General features: G+C 45.9%; 1 protein-coding gene across 1 annotated transcript in view; it reads left to right on the plus strand.

The window, feature by feature from the left end:
* The window catches only part of SEC62 (SEC62 homolog, preprotein translocation factor), a 106,680-nt gene that overhangs the window by 70,416 nt on the left and 14,887 nt on the right, over window positions 1–21,377 (plus strand). The window contains exons 5-7 of the mRNA XM_063916212.1: window positions 2,839–2,931; window positions 16,582–16,642; window positions 19,951–20,070. Coding sequence (XP_063772282.1) covers window positions 2,839–2,931; window positions 16,582–16,642; window positions 19,951–20,070 — 274 coding nt within the window. The remainder of the gene's footprint in view (window positions 1–2,838; window positions 2,932–16,581; window positions 16,643–19,950; window positions 20,071–21,377) is intronic.

Raw genomic sequence — 21,377 nt, forward strand, 5'->3', positions numbered from 1 at the left:
AAGTGACCTAAATAAACTAACATAGTGTGAGGAGTTTAACTATAAACTCCATAAATGTGGCTTAAGGTGAAAGTAAGGGGAGGGACACCAATACATACCGGTAAAGAATGCAACAATTGTCTACCACTGAACTTTAGTAGGTGTAGTACGGCCTTCTGCACAAAAAAATTATAAAGTGGTATGCCTATAAAGTGAATTAACATCATTTCAGTAAGGGAATGTTTCAACTGGTACAAAATCAGAATGGAGGCATTGATGAGACTCTGATGAACAACCATTTAGAGAAGTAGATAATTCACTGGAGTAATATATATGTATTTTTATAAGAATATATTTTATTGTATTTCAAATTTGAATTGTACAATACAGAGGAATAACAATCACAAAAAAGAGAATAGATACAAAATATATAATGTAAGTAAAGTACAATCATCGCAAGGCAAGACCAATATAAAACATTTTAGATTTTGAAAATGTCTCCATAATAGCAAACATAGTTAAACGCAATGTTATGTGGAAACATAGAGAAAGAAAGAAGAAATAGGGAAGACAGTGAAAGAAAATGGAAGAGAAACTTGCCCAGGGTCTCAAAAAGAAGAGAGATGAAGATATAGCTTAAGAAGCGTAAAAGTAAAAGAGTTCCATTTCTATATAGAAAAGGTGCAGCAAGTAAGGTCTATGAAAAGGGTGAGCAAATTTAGAGAGAGAAATCCTCAATGGGTCCAGAGGATGTTCTAGCAGATCTGGGCTGAATGAAGGCAAACCAAGGGCTCCATATTTGTATGAATCGTATTAATTTGTTGTGAAGATAAGCGGTTATCTTTTCCATCGCAGCTAAATACCAAATCTTGTTAATAACTGCCTGAAGGGGGGAGGGTTCGGTTGCTTCCAGTGCGAAGCTATGAGACAACGAGCTGCATTAAGGATCTGTGAGGCCAACTTATCAGATGGCCTGTCCAGGGATGCTATAGGAAGTTCCAATAGGAAAGACCAGGGGACTCCAGTTATCTTGGAATTGAGCACTTTGCTTATTAGAGTCGCCACCTCATCCCAGTGCAATCTTGGGACACGTCCACCAAATGTGTATGAAAGTACCTATCTCCCCACATTCTCTCCAACAATGAGGGTAAACAGAGCTAAATATTCTATTCAATATGGCAGGTACCATGTACCAACGATAATAGACCTTATAGGCATTCTCTTTAACTAGGGTGGAAATTGAAAATCTTGAAACACTTTCTCGGATTATGGACCAAGAGTCTTCTTCTGGAGGAGCCCCAAGGTCTAATTCCCATTGCAGCTCAAATTTTAACAAAGTGTTTAGTTGTAAATAGGTGAAAACATTCACATCAGAAATGGAAAATGTATTTTGCAAATCACCCAAGGTCAAACACACTCCCTCTTTTATAAAATCTGCTACAAACCTGATACCCTTATCAATCCACTGTGCTGCAAGAGAATTGGAGAGCCCCAGGGTGAATGATGGATTGCCCCAGAGAGAAATGAGAGGGGAAGGAGTGGAAAGGAGTTTGAACTTACAAATGCACTGGTCCCATATGGTACAAGTAAAATTAACAATAGGATGGGAGGAGACCCACAATGGACGGAGTTTTGGTGGAATCCCTAAAATAGATGGGAAAGAGACAAGATTACAAGCAGCGGTTTCTAGTTCAACCCATGTTGGAGAAGTAGAAGGTAAACCATGCCACAGTTTGCCTGAGGTGTGCAACCAGTTAATACAATTTAATATCCGGGAACCCCCGTCCTCCATTGGAAGTCTCTCTTCGGAGGTTTAAAAAACTAGTTCGGGGATATTTTTTTTCCAAACAAATTGTACGAACCATTTGTGGAGTTGAGAGAGTTTTTATATGGAACGTGAACCAGTAGCGTCTGAAATAAATAAAGAAGTTGTGGAATAATAATAATTTGAACAGCTATTATTCTACCAAACCAAGAGATAAAATAAGACTGCCATCTGAACAGGTCCCATTTAATAGAGGAGAGGGTCTTAGGGTAGTTAGCATTATAAAGAGAGTTATAAGTGCATGTAATATATATACCTAGATATTTAATTTTATCTGTCCTCCACGTAAAGTCGAATTTAGACTTAAGAAGATCTAATTGATGATGGGGCATATGAAATGGGAGAGCCTCTATCTTTGAGCATTTGATCATATAACCAGACAAATTGCCGTAGGAAGCTAGAAGATCAAACAGGCTGGGGATCGACAATTGGGGGGGGGGGGGACAGAGTGAGAAACACGTCGTCCGCAAATAAAGACATTCTGAAGTCTCTAGAACCGAACTGTATACCTTTTAATAATTAGAGATTGGCGGATGCTGGCAGCAAGGGGTAAGATCAGGGGTGATGAAGTACACCCCTGTCTAGTTCCGTTAGTGATAGTGAAAGGATGTGAGACCACACCATTAACTGCGATTCTAGTGGATGGGGACAAATATAAAGCCAAAACACCCTGGAGAAATGGACCTCCAAAACCGAAATGACAAAGCGTTTCAAACATAAAAGGCCAACTTATCCTATCAAACGCTTTCTCTGCGTCCAGAGAAAGCAGTAGAGCAGGATTTTTGCGAGCGTTGATAGTATGAATAATACTAATGACCCATCTGGTATTATCTCGGGCCTGCCGCCTGGGTATAAAAACACTTGGTCACTGTGTTTTAATTGCGGTTGAACAGAATTTAAGCGAGTTGCTAGAATTTTAGAGTATAGCTTTAGGTCTGTGTTCAGTAAAGATATTGGCCTATAGTGGGCACAGTTAGTAGGGTCCTTCCCTTCCTTATGGATCACTATGATATCATTTTTTTATTTTTTTTAAGGATGAGACTCCTGGAACACCTAAGAAAAAGGAAACCAAGAGAAAGTTTAAGTTAGAGCCACATGAGGATCAGCTTTTCCTGGACGGTAATGAGGTAAGGTTGCCATGGAAACACTGAAATCTTCACATATTGAATTTAGTGAATTATGTAAAGGTATCTAGAAAGCAGAGGTATACAATAACCGGAAAACGGAAGGTAGTTACAAGACCGCCTGTCGGGATCCCGGCAGTCACAGTGCCGATACCGGCATCCCAACATGCGGTGAAATGCTGCTGCCAGAATATCGTCGCCTAAGGCTTTTCTCCCTCTGTGGGTATTCTCAGGAAAGTACTTAAACAATTTATTAAAATTACTCCTAAATGGATGCAGCATATGATGGGCTACCCCCATCTGCGCCCTCCCTGCACCCTCTTCCTGTTGCTTTGCCCAATCTTCCCCACTCTGGCCACTGATCATCCTGTTACCCAATCTCCTCCATGCACACATACCAATTTCAATTGGCCGTCTGGGTTCTCCTCTTCTGCTGCAGGTCTGTCCTGTCTCCCTTTCAATGGGAGCTGTTAGATGGGCAGAACGTGCCTAGTCTCTCACTGAAAAAGCATTTTGGAGACAGGACAGACCTTACTATATAGATTTTGCCATTTAGTAGGTACATTGCTAAAACTACAAAGTTAGTAGTAAATTTAAAATATTGATAAATTTATACAGTGTTTCAGAATGACACAAAAAGTTTTTTACCATGAAGTCTAATCAAATTCTTTATAGGGTTATATTCAACTGCAGTCGAAAGCTGCCGTCTGTCGTAAAGACGGCAGTTGTCGAATTTTTTAGGTCTGAAGGGGTTCCGACTTATTCAATACACCCCAAAATTATCCGACAAGTCGGAAATTCCGACATGTCGGAAAGCACGTGGATCGGCGGAATAGCTGCCGATCCGCGTGCTTCTGTCGGAAACGGGGCCAAATCTGACAGGTTTTGGCCTCCTTTCCGACCATCTCAGTCTGAATTTAAAAAAAAAAAAAAAAAAAAAAGTCGGAATTGAGATGAGGGACCTGAGAGGAGGAGACGGGGGAGAGCAACTGCTACAGCAGCGTAGCGCTGTAGCAGGAGGATGTGGCACAGTCGCCAGACCTCACGGCAGCGTCCAACCGGCTCTAGCAAGCGAAGTCCCGCTTGCTGGAGCCGGGTGGACTCTGCCGTGAGTTCTGGCGGCGGTGCCACATCCTCCTACGGCACTACGCTCCTGTAGCCGCTGCTCTCCCCATCTCCTCCTACTCGGGTCCCTCATCTCAATCCGACTTTTTTAAAGTCGGATTGAGATGGTCAGGAACAGCCAAATCCTGTCGGAATTTGGCCGTTCATTGAATTTCCCTTGTGCATGTCAGAATGGATCCGACTTTAATTGAATATTCCCCATAGTGTATGTTTGTATATGTAACCAATGTGGAAACAATGATACAATCCTGGGTGTAGGATCATAAAAAAATATTTATTTCTTCTTCTGATTGTTAGTGAATAGTAAGAGAGGATCTATGCATTATAGTAGCACACAAAAAAACTTAATAAGCTTATTTACAAATCTTATATTTTATTAAGACCTTTCGGTATGTTTCCTAGAGATCTTGTGCTTTTTAATTGAGATATTAGTCCAAATTTAAACCAACTGTGGAATTCAAGAACATTCAGCTATTTATTTATTTTTTAATTATTATTATTATTATGCCCAATTCAATTAAAAAGTCTGTTCTACTCTGACAAATTTTCATTTTTTTCTTCAAGCTCACAACACCTAATTTCTGTTATTATGGATATGATTGATATTTACAAAGTGTTATTGTGCTATGTAAGTGATTTTAGTTATTTTTTTTTTTTATGCCCAAATGTGACTTACTTTCTAAGTAGAAAATGTAAAAACATAATTAGTAAATTCTCTGCGCCATATAGATAATCTTCCAGATTATTGACTCACATAATTATCATTCCTTATTGGCACATTTGCATAATAAAGGGCTTCTAAAATGTTTCTGGTTGGTCTCATATACTATATATATATTTTTCTGCTGCGGGGTACACTGCGCTCCACAGGTTATGACATTGGGGGTGTAGAGTAGGATCTTGATCCGAGGCATCAACAGGCTAAAAGCTTTGACTGTTCCCAGAATGCATAGTGCCGCCTCCTCTATAACCCTGCCTCCGTGTACAGGAGCTCAGTTTTGTAGTTGGTGCCATGCAGTGCAGGCATACAACAGGGGGGCTGCTCCAGCAGCCCTGAGAAGAGCTTTTAAAAGTGAAAAATGAAGATTTCAAGGGCCTCCCCCAGCTGCGCTGTACACTCCCGCACCCTGGGTGCCGGATACCTACAGCGGAGGCTCCGGTTCCTCTTTGTCAGTCACACACACCTCTGCTGCCCTCCTGGATCACGTGGCTGCACACAGGAAGGAGGTAAGAGGGTCCCCCAGGCAGGACCCGCAGGAAATCGCGATCCGGCGCGCCTGGTGGGAGGCGGGCCGCGTGCGTTGGCGTGGACACTGTGGCAGTACAGGGACCCCACTAGACCACCAGGGCAAGGGCACAGGTCTGTTTTATTAAAAAACTTTTATTATACAGCCCACAGTACCCGGTGGTGAAGTCCAGCAGGGGGATAAGGCTTTGACCTGTAGCCCCTCCCCCAGCCCCAGGGCGCCATTTAGAGTAAATGTTCCCGCCCTGGAAGTGCATATCTCTCTCCCTCAATCCCTGGGCACCATTAGGACAAGCTAAGCTGATCCTGGGACTGTTTGGGCAAATCCTCCTCTGTAAAGCCGCCTGCATGTCAGTGCTGTGCATTTTACAGGACATTTAAGTATTCTACATGTCTGTTGACAGTGTTAGTTAAGAAAGAGTGCATTTAGTCAGGGTTATTTAGTACAAGTACCCTGTGATATACATCCAGTATTTACTGTGCATTGTTATATCTATTGTCTGTATAGCCATACTTAGTATTACTCTGTATTGCTAGTCCAGTGCAGTTTTATTGCATGTCATAATTTCTGCATTGTACATGTGACTGTGTGTCTGCATATAGCTGCTGTGACCTCCATTTCGTATATCTCACTCAGATTGCTATCCTTATATTCTATAACCTGAGGGCGCTACGTGCGTCAGGGTTATCTAATATAGGTGTTTCACAAGATATACTTATTGTGTATTTCTCTATCGTCCTAGTGGATGCTGGGGTTCCTGAAAGGACCATGGGGAATAGCGGCTCCGCAGGAGACAGGGCACAAAAAGTAAAGCTTTAGGATCAGGTGGTGTGCACTGGCTCCTCCCCCTATGACCCTCCTCCAAGCCTCAGTTAGATTTTTGTGCCCGGCCGAGAAGGGTGCAATCTAGGTGGCTCTCCTAAAGAGCTGCTTAGAAAAGTTTAGCTTAGGTTTTTTATTTTACAGTGAGTCCTGCTGGCAACAGGATCACTGCAACGAGGGACTTAGGGGAGAAGAAGTGAACTCACCTGCGTGCAGGATGGATTGGCTTCTTTGGCTACTGGACATTAGCTCCAGAGGGACGATCACAGGTACAGCCTGGATGGTCACCGGAGCCTCGCCGCCGGCCCCCTTGCAGATGCTGAAACAAGAAGAAGGTCCAGAATCGGCGGCATGAAGACTCCTCAGTCTTCTTAAGGTAGCGCACAGCACTGCAGCTGTGCGCCATTTCCTCTCAGCACACTTCACACGGCAGTCACTGAGGGTGCAGGGCGCTGGGAGGGGGGCGCCCTGGGAGGCAATGAAAACCTATTTTTGGCTAAAAATACCTCACATATAGCCTCCGGGGGCTATATGGAGATATTTAACCCCTGCCAGAATCCGTTAAGAGCGGGAGACGAGGCCGCCGAAAAAGGGGCGGGGCCTATCTCCTCAGCACACAGCGCCATTTTCCCTCACAGAAAGGCTGGAGGGAAGGCTCCCAGGCTCTCCCCTGCACTGCACTACAGAAACAGGGTTAAAACAGAGAGGGGGGGCACTAATTTGGCGTTAGAAATATATAAAAAAGATGCTATAAGGGAAAACACTTATATAAGGTTGTCCCTATATAATTATAGCGTTTTTGGTGTGTGCTGGCAAACTCTCCCTCTGTCTCTCCAAAGGGCTAGTGGGTCCTGTCCTCTATCAGAGCATTCCCTGTGTGTGTGCTGTGTGTCGGTACGTGTGTGTCGACATGTATGAGGACGATGTTGGTGAGGAGGCGGAGCAATTGCCTGTAATGGTGATGTCACTCTCTAGGGAGTCGACACCGGAATGGATGGCTTATTTAGGGAATTACGTGATAATGTCAACACGCGCCAAGGTCGGTTGACGACATGAGACGGCCGACAAACAATTAGTACCGGTCCAGACGTCTCAAAAACACCGTCAGGGGTTTTAAAACGCCCGTTTACTTTAGTCGGTCGACACAGACACAGACAGGGACACTGAATCCAGTGTCGACGGTGAATAAACAAACGTATTCCTTATTAGGGCCACACGTTAAGGGCAATGAAGGAGGTGTTACATATTTCTGATACTACAAGTACCACAAAAGAGGGTATTATGTGGGATGTGAAAAAACTACCGTAGTTTTTCCTGAATCAGATAAATTAAATGAAGTGTGTGATGATCCGTGGGTTCCCCCCGATAGAAAATATGGGCGGTATACCCTTTCCCGCCAGAAGTTAGGGCGCGTTGGGAAACACCCCTTAGGGTGGATAAGGCGCTCACACGCTTATCAGAACAAGTGGCGGTACCGTCTATAGATAGGGCCGTCCTCAAGGAGCCAGCTGACAGGAGGCTGGAAAATATCGTATAAAAGTATATACACACATACTGGTGTTATACTGCGACCAGCGATCGCCTCAGCCTGGATGTGCAGAGCTGGGGTGGCTTGGTCGGATTCCCTGACTAAAAATATTGATACCCTTGACAGGGACAGTATTTTATTGACTATAGAGCATTTAAAGGATGCATTTCTATATATGCGAGATGCACAGAGGGATATTTGCACTCTGGCATCAAGAGTAAGTGCGATGTCCATATCTGCCAGAAGATGTTTATGGACACGACAGTGGTCAGGTGATGCAGATTCCAAACGGCACAAAGGTGTATTGCCGTATAAAGGAAGAGGAGTTATTTGGGGTCGGTCCATCGGACCTGGTGGCCACGGCAACTGCTGGAAAATCCACCGTTTTTACCCTAAGTCACATCTCTGCAGAAAAAGACAACGTCTTTTCAGCTTCAGTCCTTTCGTCCCTATAAGAGTCATATCTGCCCAGGGATAGAGGAAAGGGAAGAAGACTGCAGCAGGCAGCCCATTCCCAGGAACAGAAGCGTTCCACCGCTTCTGACAAGCTCTCAGCATGACGCTGAGACCGTACAGGACCCCTGGATTTTACAAGTGGTATCCCAGGGGTACAGATTGGAATGTCGAGACGTTTCCCCTGCGCAGGCTCCTGAAGTCTGCTTTACCAAGGTCTCCCTCCGACAAGGAGGCAGTATGGGAAACAATTCACGAGCTGTATTCCCAGCAGGTGATAATTAAATTACCCCTCCTACAACAAGAAAAGGGGTATTATTCCACACTATATTGTGGTACTGAAGCCAGAAGGCTAGGTGAGACCTATTCTAAATCTAAAAAAATTTGAACACTTACAAAGGTTCAAATCAAGATGGAGTCACTCAGAGCAGTGATAACGAACCGGGAAGAAGGGGACTATCTGGTGTCCCGAGACATCAGGGATGCTTACCTCCATGTCCCAAATTTGCCCTTATCACTAAGGGTACCTCAGGTTCGTGGTACAGAACTGTCACTATCAGTTTCAGACGCTGCCGTTTGGATTGTCCACGGCACCCCGGGTCTTTACCAAGGTAATGGCCGAAATGATGGTTCTTCTTCGAAGAAAAGGCGTCTTAATTATCCCTTACTTGGACGATCTCCTGATAAGGGCAAAGTCCAGGGAACAGTTGGAGGTCGGAGTAGCACTATCTCGGATACTGTTACAACAGCAGGGGTGGATTCTAAATATTCCAAAATCGCAGCTGATCCCGACAACAAGTCTCCTGTGCTTAGGGATGATTCTGGACACAGTCCAGAAAAAGGTGTTTCTCCCGGAAGAGAAAGCCAGGGAGTTATCCGAGCTAGTCAGGAACCTCCTAAAATCAGTGCATCATTGCACAAGGGCCATGGTAAAAAAAATGGTGACTTCCTTCGAAGCAATTCCAGTCGGCAGATTTCATGCAAGAACTTTTCAGTGGGATCTGCTGGACAAATGGTCCGGATCGCATCTTCAGATGCATCAGCGGATAACCCTATATCCAAGGACAAGGGTGTCTCTCCTGTGGTGGTTACAGAGTGCTCATCTTCTAGAGGGCCGCAGATTCGGCATTCAGTTTTGGATGTTGGTGACCACGGAGGCCAGCCCGAGAGGCTGGGGAGCAGTCACACAAGGAAAAAATTTCCAGGGAGTGTGATCAAGTCTGGAGACTTTTCTCCACATAAATATAGCTAAGGGTAAATTTATAAGGCTCTAAGCTTAGCAAGACCTCTGCTTCAAGGTCAGCCGGTATTGATCCAGTGGGATAAAACATCACGGCAGTCGCCCACGTAAATAGACAGGGCGGCACAAGAAGCAGGAGGGCAGTGGCAAAAACTGCAAGGACTTTTCGCTGGGCGGAAAATCATGTGATAGCACTGTCAGCAGTGTTTCATTCCGGGAATGGAAACTGGGAAGCAGACTTCCTCAGTAGGCACGACCTCCACCCGGCAGAGTGGGAACTTCATGGGGAAGTTTTCCACATAATTGTAAACCGTTGGGAATTACCAAAGGTGGACATGATGGCGTCCCGTCTGAACAAAAAACGGGACAGGTATTGCGCCAGGTTAAGAGACCCTCAGGCAATAGCTGTGGACGTTCTGGTAACACCGTGGGTGTACCAGTCGGTGTATGTGTTCCATCCTCTGCTTTTCATACCTAAGGTACTGAGAATTATAAGACGTAGAGGAGTAAGAACTATACTCATGGCTCCGGATTGGCCAAGAAGGACTTGGTACCCGGAACTTCAAGAGATGCTCACAGAGGACTTATAGCCTCTGCCGCTAAGAAGGGACTTGTTTCAGCAAGTACCATGTCTGTTCCAAGACTTACCGCAGCTGCGTTTGACGGCATGGCGGTGGAACGCCGGATCCTAAGGGAAAAGGCATTCAGGAAGAGGTCATTCCTACCCTGGTCAAAGCCAGAAAGGAGGTGACCGCACAACATTATCACCACATGTGGCGAAAATATGTTGCGTGGTGTGAGGCCAGGAAGGCCCCACGAAGAAATTTCAACTCGGTCGATTCCTGCATTTCCTGCAAACAGGAGTGTCTATGGGCCTCAAATTGGGGTCCATTAAGGTTCAAATTTCGGCCCTGTCGATTTTTCTTCCAGAAAGAATTGGCTTCAGTTCCTGAAGTCCAGAAGTTTGTCAAGGGAGTATTGCATATACAACCCCCTTTTGTGCCTCCAGTGGCACTGTGGGATCTCAACGTAGTTCTGGGATTCCTCAAAACACATTGGTTTAAAACCAGTCAAATCTGTGGATTTGAAGCATCTCACATGAAAAGTGAACATGCTCTTGGACCTGGCCTGGACCAGGCGAGTGTCAAATTGGTGGTTTTTTTCTCAAAAAAGCCCATATCTGTTTGTCCATTCGGACAGGGCAGAGCTGCGGACTCGTCCCCAGTTCTCTCCCTAAGGTGGTGTCAGTGTTTCACCTGAACCAGCTTATTGTGGTATCTTGCGCCTACTAGGGACTTGGAGGACTCCAAGTTGCTAGATGTGGTCAGGGCCCTGAAAATATAGGTTCCAGGACGGCTGGAGTCAGGAAAACTGACTTGCTGTTATCCTGTATGCACCCAACAAACTGGGTGCTCTTGCTTTTAAGCAGACTTTTGCTAGTTGGATGTGTAATACAATTCAGCTTGCACATTCTGTGGCAGGCCTGCCACAGCCAAAATATGTAAATGCCCATTCCACAAGGAAGGTGGGCTCATCTTGGGCGGCTGCCCGAGGGGTCTCGGCTTTACAACTTTGCCGAGCGGCTATTTAGTCAGGGGCAAACACGTTTGTAAAATCCTACAAATTTGATACCCTGGCTAAGGAGGACCTGGAGTTCTCTCATGCGGTGCTGCAGAGTCATCCGCACTCTCCCGCCCGTTTGGGAGCTTTGGTATAATCCCCATGGTCCTTTCAGGAACCCCAGCATCCACTAGGACGATAGAGAAAATAAGAATTTACTTACCGATAATTCTATTTCTCGGAGTCCGTAGTGGATGCTGGGCGCCCATCCCAAGTGCGGATTATCTGCATTACTTGTACATAGTTACAAAAATCGGGTTATTATTGTTGTGAGCCATCTTTTCAGAGGCTCCGCTGTTATCATACTGTTAACTGGGTTCAGATCACAGGTTGTACAGTGTGATTGGTGTGGCTGGTATGAGTCTTACCCGGGATTCATAAATCCTTCCTTATTGTGTACGCTCGTCCGGGCACAGTATCCTAACTGAGGCTTGGAGGAGGGTCATAGGGGGAGGAGCCAGTGCACACCACCTGATCCTAAAGCTTTACTTTTTGTGCCCTGTCTCCTGCGGAGCCGCTATTCCCCATGGTCCTTTCAGGAACCCCAGCATCCACTACGGACTCCGAGAAATAGAATTATCGGTAAGTAAATTCTTATTTTTTCTCTGTGAATTTTAGTCCCCATATACCTCTAGAATTCTCTGTTTGTGCACATACACTACACAGGGGGTTCTTGTCAGGTATTGTGCTGCTGTTATTGTACTGGGTTGCCTCGCATTGAGCTTTCAGATATGTCAGCTACAAGAGGCGACGGAGCTGGGGCTGATCCCACATTGCAGATACATTTGAGGAGAATATAGCAGCTGAGGGTTCTGGTTCTGGGGGTTCCTTGCCCCCCAGTGGGACCGTAGCAACGGGGGTTCAAAATGACCCGCCTTGGCCTACTTTTTCCACGTTACGGAGTACACTAGTACCTAGACTTGCGCCCCCTATGGGTCCTCCTGTGCCGGTACAACCGCTTATTGTCCCTGCGGTTATTACGCCATGGACAGATCAACTGTCCTCTCAGTTACAGCAATTGAACCAATCTTTCACTAAACAGAAATCTAACCCACGCCAGCCCAAGACCACGGGGTCCTGTAAGCGGGCTATTACTTCCTCACAATCCACCAATGTCCCAGACACCTTGTCTGATGATGGCGTATATACTGACCTCACAGATTCTGATGCTACTGATTAAGAATCTGTTTCACAGGTGGATGTTCCTGACTTGTTGGAGGCTATCAGGCTAATTCTTCAAATTACTGATGACCCAGAGCCGGATGCTGCCCCTAAGAAACCGGACAGGTTTAAACGTCAGAAAATAGTTAAACAAGTTTTACCTCATTCTGACCATTTAGTTGACATACGTCAGGAATCCTGGGAAAATCCAGGAAAGAAATTCACGCCTCACAGGAAGATGCTGGCTCCGCTATCCCCTCGCAGCGGAGCTAAGTAAAAATTGGGAGACACACCCGCCAGTGGATTCGCAGGTGGCGCGGCTGGTGGTATCCTCTGCTCTTCCTGTAACTACCGTCACGTCTCTGAAAAAACCGAGGGATAAGCGTGTGGAGGGTTGTCTAAAGGCGATTTACACTTTAACTGGTGCTGTGCATCGGCCCACCATTGCAGCGACTTGGGCTGCAGAGGCTATTGAAGCGTGGGCTCAGGAGTTGGAAGCTGAGATGTCTTCCAATGCTTCTGATCATGCTAGACAATGTCTATCGTATATTGTCAAAGCTTCTCATTACGTTAAGGAGGCGGCTTCTGATGCTGGTATTCTGGCGGCCAAGGCTTCTACTACGTCCATACTGGCTCGCCGGATTCTCTGGCTGCGGTCCTGGTCCGTGGATCTGGACTCTAAGAAAACCCTGGAGGTGGTCCCTTTTTAAGGGAGACATTCTTTTCGGAGAAGACCTCAACAAGATAGTGTCTGACTTAGCTTCTGCTAAAACAGCATGTCTGCCTAGTACTGCTCCTTCGGTACCGAATGCTAAGAGTACTTCCTTTCGCTCCTTTCGTCCTTCAGGGAAAGCAAAGAGTCAGGCGTAGCCGAAATAAGCTCGCACTTCCCAAACCCAAACGGGCCTGGGCTGCCGTCAGCCTGCTTCCAAGACTGACAAGCCTGCCGCATGACAGGGCGGGCCTCCCTCTGGGGGATCCCAGGGTGAGGGGCCGACTTCTAGGGTATACCCAGGAATGGTTGAATACCACTTCCGATGCCTGGGTACGGGAAGTCGTCACTCGAGGTTACGCCATATCCTTCAAAAATCGCCCCCCTCATCGATTTTGCCTGACAGAAGTCCCTTCGGATCAGGTGAAGGCAAAAACTCTTCAGTCGGTGGTACAGTCCGTCCTGGACACAGGAGTGGTAGTACAGGTGCCTCTGGCTCAGAGTGGCAAGGGTTACTATTCACCGCTGTTCCTAGTCCCGAAACCGAATGGGTCCTCCCGGCCCATTCTCAACATCAAGTCCTTGAACAAATTTGTGAGGGTCTTCAAGTTTCGTATGGAAACTCTTCACTCTATTGTTCTGGCCTTGGAACCTGAGGATTATATGGTCTCCCTGAACATACAGGATGCTTACCTGCATATTCCTATTGCAATGTCGCATCAGCAATACCTTAGGTTTGCGGTTGGCAACCTCCATTACCAGTTTCGGGCGTTACCTTTTGGTTTGACCACGGCTCCGCGAGTCTTCACCAAGGTCATGGCAGTGATGACGGCTGTACTCCGCCGTCAAGGAGTCAGGATCCTACCATACCTGGACGACTTGTTGATCCTGGCAAATTCCCCAGATATTCTCCTACGCCATCTGGACCTGACTATCCAGTTTCTGCAAGCCCACGGGTGGTTCATCAACTGGAAGGAATCTTCCCTGGTCCCTGCTCAGAGCATGGTGCACCTGGGGGCGTTGTTGGACACTCACAACCAGCAGTTGTTCTTGTCTCAGGAGAAAGTCCTGAAGCTTCAGGATAGGATTCGATGCTTCCTATCTCGTCCGCAAGTAGTGTCACATTCGGCGATGCAAGTGCTAGGTCTCATGGTGTCGGCTTTCGACATGGTGGAGTACGCTCAATTCCATTCCCACCCTCTACAGAAGCTGATTTTTGCCAAGTGGGACGGCCTCCCTCACCGGATCAGGTCTCAAATGATCACCTTGTCTCTGGAGGTCCGTCTGTCACTGAGCTGGTGGCTTCAGGACCAACGATTGAGCAGGGGTCGTCCCTTCTGGATCTCCAACAGGGTTCTTCTGACGACGGATGTCAGTCTGAGAGGTTGGGGCGCGGTGTTGGAGCAACACTCACTTCAGGGTCGGTGGACCAAGGAGGAATCACTCCTCCCGATTAAAGATTCTGGAGTTGCGGGCAGTGTTCAACTCATTGAACTTGGCCCAGCATTTAATACAACACAGACCTGTTCAAGTACAGTCGGACAATGCCACCACGGTGGCGTACATAAATCATCAAGGCGGCACTCGAAGCCGCATGGCAATGAGGGAAGTGTCACGGAACCTTCAGTGGGCGAAAAGCCATCTGCCAGCCATATCGGCAGTATTCATTCCGGGGGTCCTAAACTGGGAAGCGGACTTTCTCAGTCGTCTGGACGTGCATGCCGGAGAGTGGAGCCTCCATCCAGAAGTGTTTCAACTCCTGGTGGACAGGTGGGGCCTTCCAGGTGTGGACCTGATGGCGTCTCGACACAATCACAAGGTTCCGGTCTTCGGAGCAAGGACAAGGGATCCTCAAGCAGCGTTCGTGGACGCACTGGCAATTCCATGGAACTTTCAGCTGCCATATGTGTTCCCTCCGGTGTCACTACTGCCCAGAGTTAATAAGGAAGTTCAAGCAAGAAGGAGGAATCCTACTTCTTATCGCTCCCGTGTGGCCCAGACGGCATTGGTTCTCAGACCTTCAGGGTCTCTCGATAGAGAGTCCCCATTCTACTTCCACAGCGCCCAGATCTCCACATTCAGGGCCCTTGTGTATATCAGGATTTAGCCTGGTTGGCTTTGACGGCGTGGCTCTTGAAGCTTCCGTCTTGAGGGCCAAAGGATTTTCTGAGGCGGTCATTCAAACCATGTTGAAGGCCTGGAAACCGGCTTCTGCTCTGATTTACCATAGGGTCTGGAATTCTTACTTTGCTTGGTGCGCATCTAACAATTATGACGCTTACAAGTTTAGTACGTCCAAACTTTTGGCCTTTCTACAACAGGGTCTGGACTTGGGCCTTCGTCTGGCCTCCATCAAGGTTCATATTTCTGCCTTGTCGGTTTGGTTTCAGAGAAAAATTGCGACCTTACCTGATGTGCATACGTTCACTCAGGGTGTGTTGCGGATTCAACCACCTTATGTCCCGCCTGTGGCTCCTTGGGACTTGTCGGTGATTCTGGAGGCGTTGCAAGGGTCTTCGTTTGAGCCTCTTGAATCTGCAGACTTTAAATGGCTTTCTCTTAAGGTAGTGTTTCTGCTGGCTATTGCCTCTGCTAGACGGGTGTCTGATTTGGGTGCCTTGTCTTGTAGGACACCAGATCTGATTTTTCACAGTGATCGGGCGGTTCTTAGAACACGTCCCGGGTATTTACCTAAGGTGGTGTCTTCTTTCCACCTTAATCAGGAGATTGTGGTTCAGGCCTTTGCCTCTCCTGAATTGTCTTCCAAAGAGCGGTCTTTGGATGTGGACGGGTTCTCCGTATCTATGTGAAGAGGACTGCTTCCCATCGGAAGTCGGATTCTCTCTTTGTACTGTTTGGTTTTCACAAACGTGGCTGGCCTGCTCACAAGCAGGCCCTGGCCAGATGGATTAGAATGGTGATTGCACATACTTATGTACAGGCTGGCCTTCCAGCTACTGCTACCATCAAGGCCCATTCTACTCGGTCGGTTGGACTTTCTTCGGCGGCCTGCCGTGGTGCGACCCTTGAACAATTGTGCAAGGCGGCTACGTGGTCCTCAGTGAACGCGTTCTTAAGGTTCTATGCCTTTGATACATCCGCCTCCCAGGATGCTTCCTTTGGACGCCGGGTTCTTGTGCCTGCTTACAGTACGTCGCCTACCAAAAAGGAACTGCTTTAGGACAGCCCCAATGCCATTCCTTGTGAAGCCCAGTGTATCCCGCAGTAGAAAACGAGATTTATGGTAAGAACTTACCATTGTTAAATCTTTCTGCGAGGTACACTGGGCTCCACAGGGCGCCCACCCTGACGCACTTAGCTTCTTTGGGTTGGTAAGGCATTAGCCGCTGACACCTTCTCCTGTCGTGAGAATGTGGTGTATGTGGCTACTAAGGGTTGTCGTCTCTTTTGCCTGCTACTGCATTGGACTGGTTAACAAAAACTGAGCTCCTGTGCACGGAGGCGGAGTCATAGAGGCGCTATGCATTCTGGGAACAGTCAAAGCTTTTAGCATGTTGGTGCCTCGGATCAAAATCCTACTCTACACTCCCAATGTCATTCCCTGTGGAGCCCAGTGTATCTCGCAGAAAGAGATTTAACAACGATAAGTTCTTACCATAAATCTCGTTTTGTTTTTTTTACTTTTCGCAATTTATTTTTGTTTTTTATTTCAAAGTAGATATTTCTGAATTGTTTGTTACAATTTTTAAAACTTTAATTTCTGAATTCTTCTAAATGTTTCCAGGTGTATGTGTGGATATATGATCCAGTCCATTTTAAAACCTTTGCCATGGGCCTCATCCTTGGTAAGTTGGTTGAGTAACTTTATGCTTTGGATGCAGCAATTTACTGTATCTCTACATTATATTAAGCTAAAGACAGAAATACCAGAGGATTCAAGGCGGGATGCATCCTGCCACTCACTGAGTCCATATCGGCATTTACGAACGGTGTATGCATGAAGAAAATCACAAAGGACATCTCTTGCAGTACGAGCTGTCCTTTGCGATGATCATACTTCTGGGATTAGCACCCGGAGTCCTATGTGTGCATGCGTCGAGTGACGCACATGCAGCGGGGGGTGCTGGGAAGTATGCGATTGGATCCCTCTCAGAGGGGCAGTGCAATAGAAGCCTATAGGCTTCTATTTGGCAACGCCTAAAGATGCCGTTGGTCACCGCATCCAAACCCCAGAATCTATCGCAATCTGGTGCTTGGTGCATATGCCGGTGCGTGTCCAAACCTGAGAGAACAGCATTTTCCGAGGTTTGGCCGCATTTTTAAGCTTCCTGCATCCCGCCCCCAATGTGAAAAGAAAGAGTATATTTACATGAGCCAGCAGAAAGAGACCATGGGAGCAGATACGGGAGCAAAGTGTGGTAAATATGAGATGAGTTCAGAAACAGACAAGAGGCACAAATGCCTGCACAGATCAAGCAGTAAAAATAGGAAGATAATTTAGAGTGGGCATAGCTCAGACCACAGAAATCTAACGTAGCGGTAAAACCTGTGGAAACAGGTGTATACCTGGTAAGGACAACTGATATTTATTTGTCACCTAACTAAAACTAACAAATTCTGGTGGTTGTGGGGAGTGAAATAAAACGCAATAAATAGTGGAAAACTGCTCTAATCAAGCTGGTAACAATCCCCAGGTGCTGCGGGAGGGGGTTACTCTAGACAAGAAATACAAAAGGGATTTTTCCCACGCACTCTGCTGGCTGTTAGTAAGAAGAGCTATATACTATGTAATAATAGGAAATTTAGAGCTCTTCGTTACATATGTTTTGCAAAAGATATGATAAGCCTCCAGGCCACTTCACGGCTGCTCTATTACTGGAGGTCCCTATCTAAGCATAGGTCCAGGGCTTGGACCCCACAAAGTCGGCTCAGGCCCGACCACCCCAGGGCAGCACACCATTGAAATACTAAAGTGTTAATATGTGTTAAGAAAGAAGCAGAAGCTATGGGTTAGAAAGTGCTACAAAAATAAGGGTGTTAATAAAATACTCAAAAGAGTAATGTTAGTGAAAAAATAGGAGTGTTACATAAGTGCTAAATAAATAATATGGCATGCTACCCCAAGGTGGCCCAGCCCCACCAGACCCGGGGGGTACCACTCCCCAAACCCATACACAGCATAATAATAATAACATCCACTATGGGTCATACAATTGCTTAATGTATGGCCACATGATAATGGCACATACAGAACATATCCAGATTGAGAGCTAGTTTACCTGGAGGCACCCCTGTATCCTCCAAATGGCACCACAGGACCCAGCATGCCCTCCTACTGCTGGCTCCATCTATGCCTCTCTGAACTGCAATAAATAGTGGAAAACTGCTCTAATCAAGCTGGTAACAATCCCCAGGTGCTGCGGGAGGGGGTTACTCTAGACAAGAAATACAAAAGGGATTTTTCCCACGCACTCTGCTGGCTGTTAGTAAGAAGAGCTATATACTATGTAATAATAGGAAATTTAGAGCTCTTCGTTACATATGTTTTGCAAAAGATATGATAAGCCTCCAGGCCACTTCACGGCTGCTCTATTACTGGAGGTCCCTATCTAAGCATAGGTCCAGGGCTTGGACCCCACAAAGTCGGCTCAGGCCCGACCACCCCAGGGCAGCACACCATTGAAATACTAAAGTGTTAATATGTGTTAAGAAAGAAGCAGAAGCTATGGGTTAGAAAGTGCTACAAAAATAAGGGTGTTAATAAAATACTCAAAAGAGTAATGTTAGTGAAAAAATAGGAGTGTTACATAAGTGCTAAATAAATAATATGGCATGCTACCCCAAGGTGGCCCAGCCCCACCAGACCCGGGGGGTACCACTCCCCAAACCCATACACAGCATAATAATAATAACATCCACTATGGGTCATACAATTGCTTAATGTATGGCCACATGATAATGGCACATACAGAACATATCCAGATTGAGAGCTAGTTTACCTGGAGGCACCCCTGTATCCTCCAAATGGCACCACAGGACCCAGCATGCCCTCCTACTGCTGGCTCCATCTATGCCTCTCTGAACTGCAATAAATAGTGGAAAACTGCTCTAATCAAGCTGGTAACAATCCCCAGGTGCTGCGGGAGGGGGTTACTCTAGACAAGAAATACAAAAGGGATTTTTCCCACGCACTCTGCTGGCTGTTAGTAAGAAGAGCTATATACTATGTAATAATAGGAAATTTAGAGCTCTTCGTTACATATGTTTTGCAAAAGATATGATAAGCCTCCAGGCCACTTCACGGCTGCTCTATTACTGGAGGTCCCTATCTAAGCATAGGTCCAGGGCTTGGACCCCACAAAGTCGGCTCAGGCCCGACCACCCCAGGGCAGCACACCTAACTAAAACTAACAAATTCTGGTGGTTGTGGGGAGTGAAATAAACAAAGAAATAAAGGTTCAATATGTAAGACTATAGCTAGACGTTGGGTTCTATTTGGCACAATTTCTGTTAAGAATTATGGGGGGTAATTCAGACCTGATCGCTGTTGTGCGAATTCACAAGGCGGACGGTTATCAATTGACTGCGCATGTGTACAGATCATAGCGCGCACGCGTGAGGCCAAACTGAGAAAAAATATACAGTGTCATTTTTGATCGCTAGGCATACGCAAGATGATTGACAGGAAGCGGGCGTTTGGGGGGGGGGTTAACTGCCCGTTTTCGGGGAGTGTCAGGAAAAACGCAGGTGTTCCTATGCATTTTCAGTGGGGGTGTGACATCTGCTCCGGCCCCGGTCAGTTTGATTCTATCGCACAGTAGGAGTAGGTCCTGGGCTACGCACGGACTGGAAAAATCGTTAGATGGTGAGTGAGTTGCAAATGGATTTGCAGTTGACTAGCATTCGCAGGGATTTCTGCAAGGCGCACGCAGACTTGCATGGGGCGGGTTTTCACTCTGTCTGGGCAGTGACTATCTGATCGCAAACCTCTGCAAGTTCATAGAGGAACAATCAGGTCTGAATTAAGCCCTATATGCTGCTGGCACTTTAGAGGATATGTGGTGTCTCTATATTTGGCAGGTATTTATTACACTTGTTTCCACTGTGCTTGTATGACTTTTAAATGTGTGGAATGTGTCTTCTTTTGTTTTAGTAATTGCAGTGATCGCTGCCACCCTCTTTCCTCTGTGGCCAGCTGAGATGCGTGTTGGAGTTTATTATCTCAGCGTGGGAGCCGGCTGTTTTGTGGCCAGCATTCTTCTTCTTGCTGTCGGTAAGTCTATAATATGAAATAAGTCTGTCACTGAATCCAGCAATGCCATACTCCGGGTATCCACTGGGTGTCCTTCCTTTTGTCACCTTGTTTCCTTTCAGTATCATCTAACCTGCATTGCTGAGGTAAAGACTAAATACATGGCCTTTTGTAAAGTTATAGTATTTATCCCAAGTAGTTACTCTGTCTGCTTTAACTAACTGATTTGAAAGTATGTAATAATTAGAAAGCTGGAGTTGTCTTCACTCGTGTAGTCTAGAAAGCCAGTAGTACATAGTGCTCTTCATTCCTTTCCTTCATACATATATATATATATATATATATAAGTATGGTATGTAGGCGGCACTCGTGGACTTAATTCAAATAAGAAACCCGGACACTCCTGGGTTGAATACAACATTTCGGATTTATTATCCTTCGTCAGGTATATAACAAATGCATTTGTTATATACCTGACGAAGGATAATAAATCCGAAACGTTGTATTCAACCCAGGAGTGTCCGGGTTTCTTATTTGAATTAAGTCCACGAGTGCCGCCTACATACCATACTTATATCAAACTCAGAAGGAAGGCACCGGGCAAGATGTCTACATTTATTTGGCGGAGTGCCGAGTGTATCTTTACTCTATATATATATATATATATATATATATATATATATATATATATATATATATATATATATTACTGTAGTGCTAACAGTCTTCCCTGATACCTCTTTGCATACAATGCTTTGGGTATTGGCTCCCAACAAGAGGAGGATTATAAATGACTGTACTTTATTGAAGGTCATGTTTATATGGAACATTTTGTGAGGTTTGTTGGTGGGAGGGGTGAAGTTTGGTAAGGAAATACAAACCTGGAATCTCCTTAGCAGACCTATGTGTCTGTCACTTACAAATCTGCCTGTGTATGCAAACATATGGCATATGCTGGTAGATATTGTCATGTATGTACTGCCCATTTATTTCCTTACAGTAAAGTAGAATATAAGGTTATCACTCTACAGTGCTGTAGAATATGTTGGAGCTACATAAATAATATCTAGTAAAATTGATAATAGTCTGAAATTTGCATGCGAGGTGGGGCTTTGGGCCTGATTCAGAAGTGGACGCAATTCCGATGTTTTTCGTATGTGACTTCTGCACGAGTCTGACCTGGGGGGGAAGTGATGAATAAAATGCAAGCATATTGCAGCTAGCGTCTGTCTTCGGGCGCATTTTCACTGGCCTCTGCAGCTTTGTTGGGACGGACATTCTGAGCAAGCATAGGATGCATCCGATGTTCATCGGATGCCTCTTCTTTG

Source organism: Pseudophryne corroboree, chromosome 4, assembly GCF_028390025.1.
Source record: "Pseudophryne corroboree isolate aPseCor3 chromosome 4, aPseCor3.hap2, whole genome shotgun sequence".
In the NCBI taxonomy this organism is placed as follows: Eukaryota; Metazoa; Chordata; class Amphibia; order Anura; family Myobatrachidae; genus Pseudophryne; species Pseudophryne corroboree.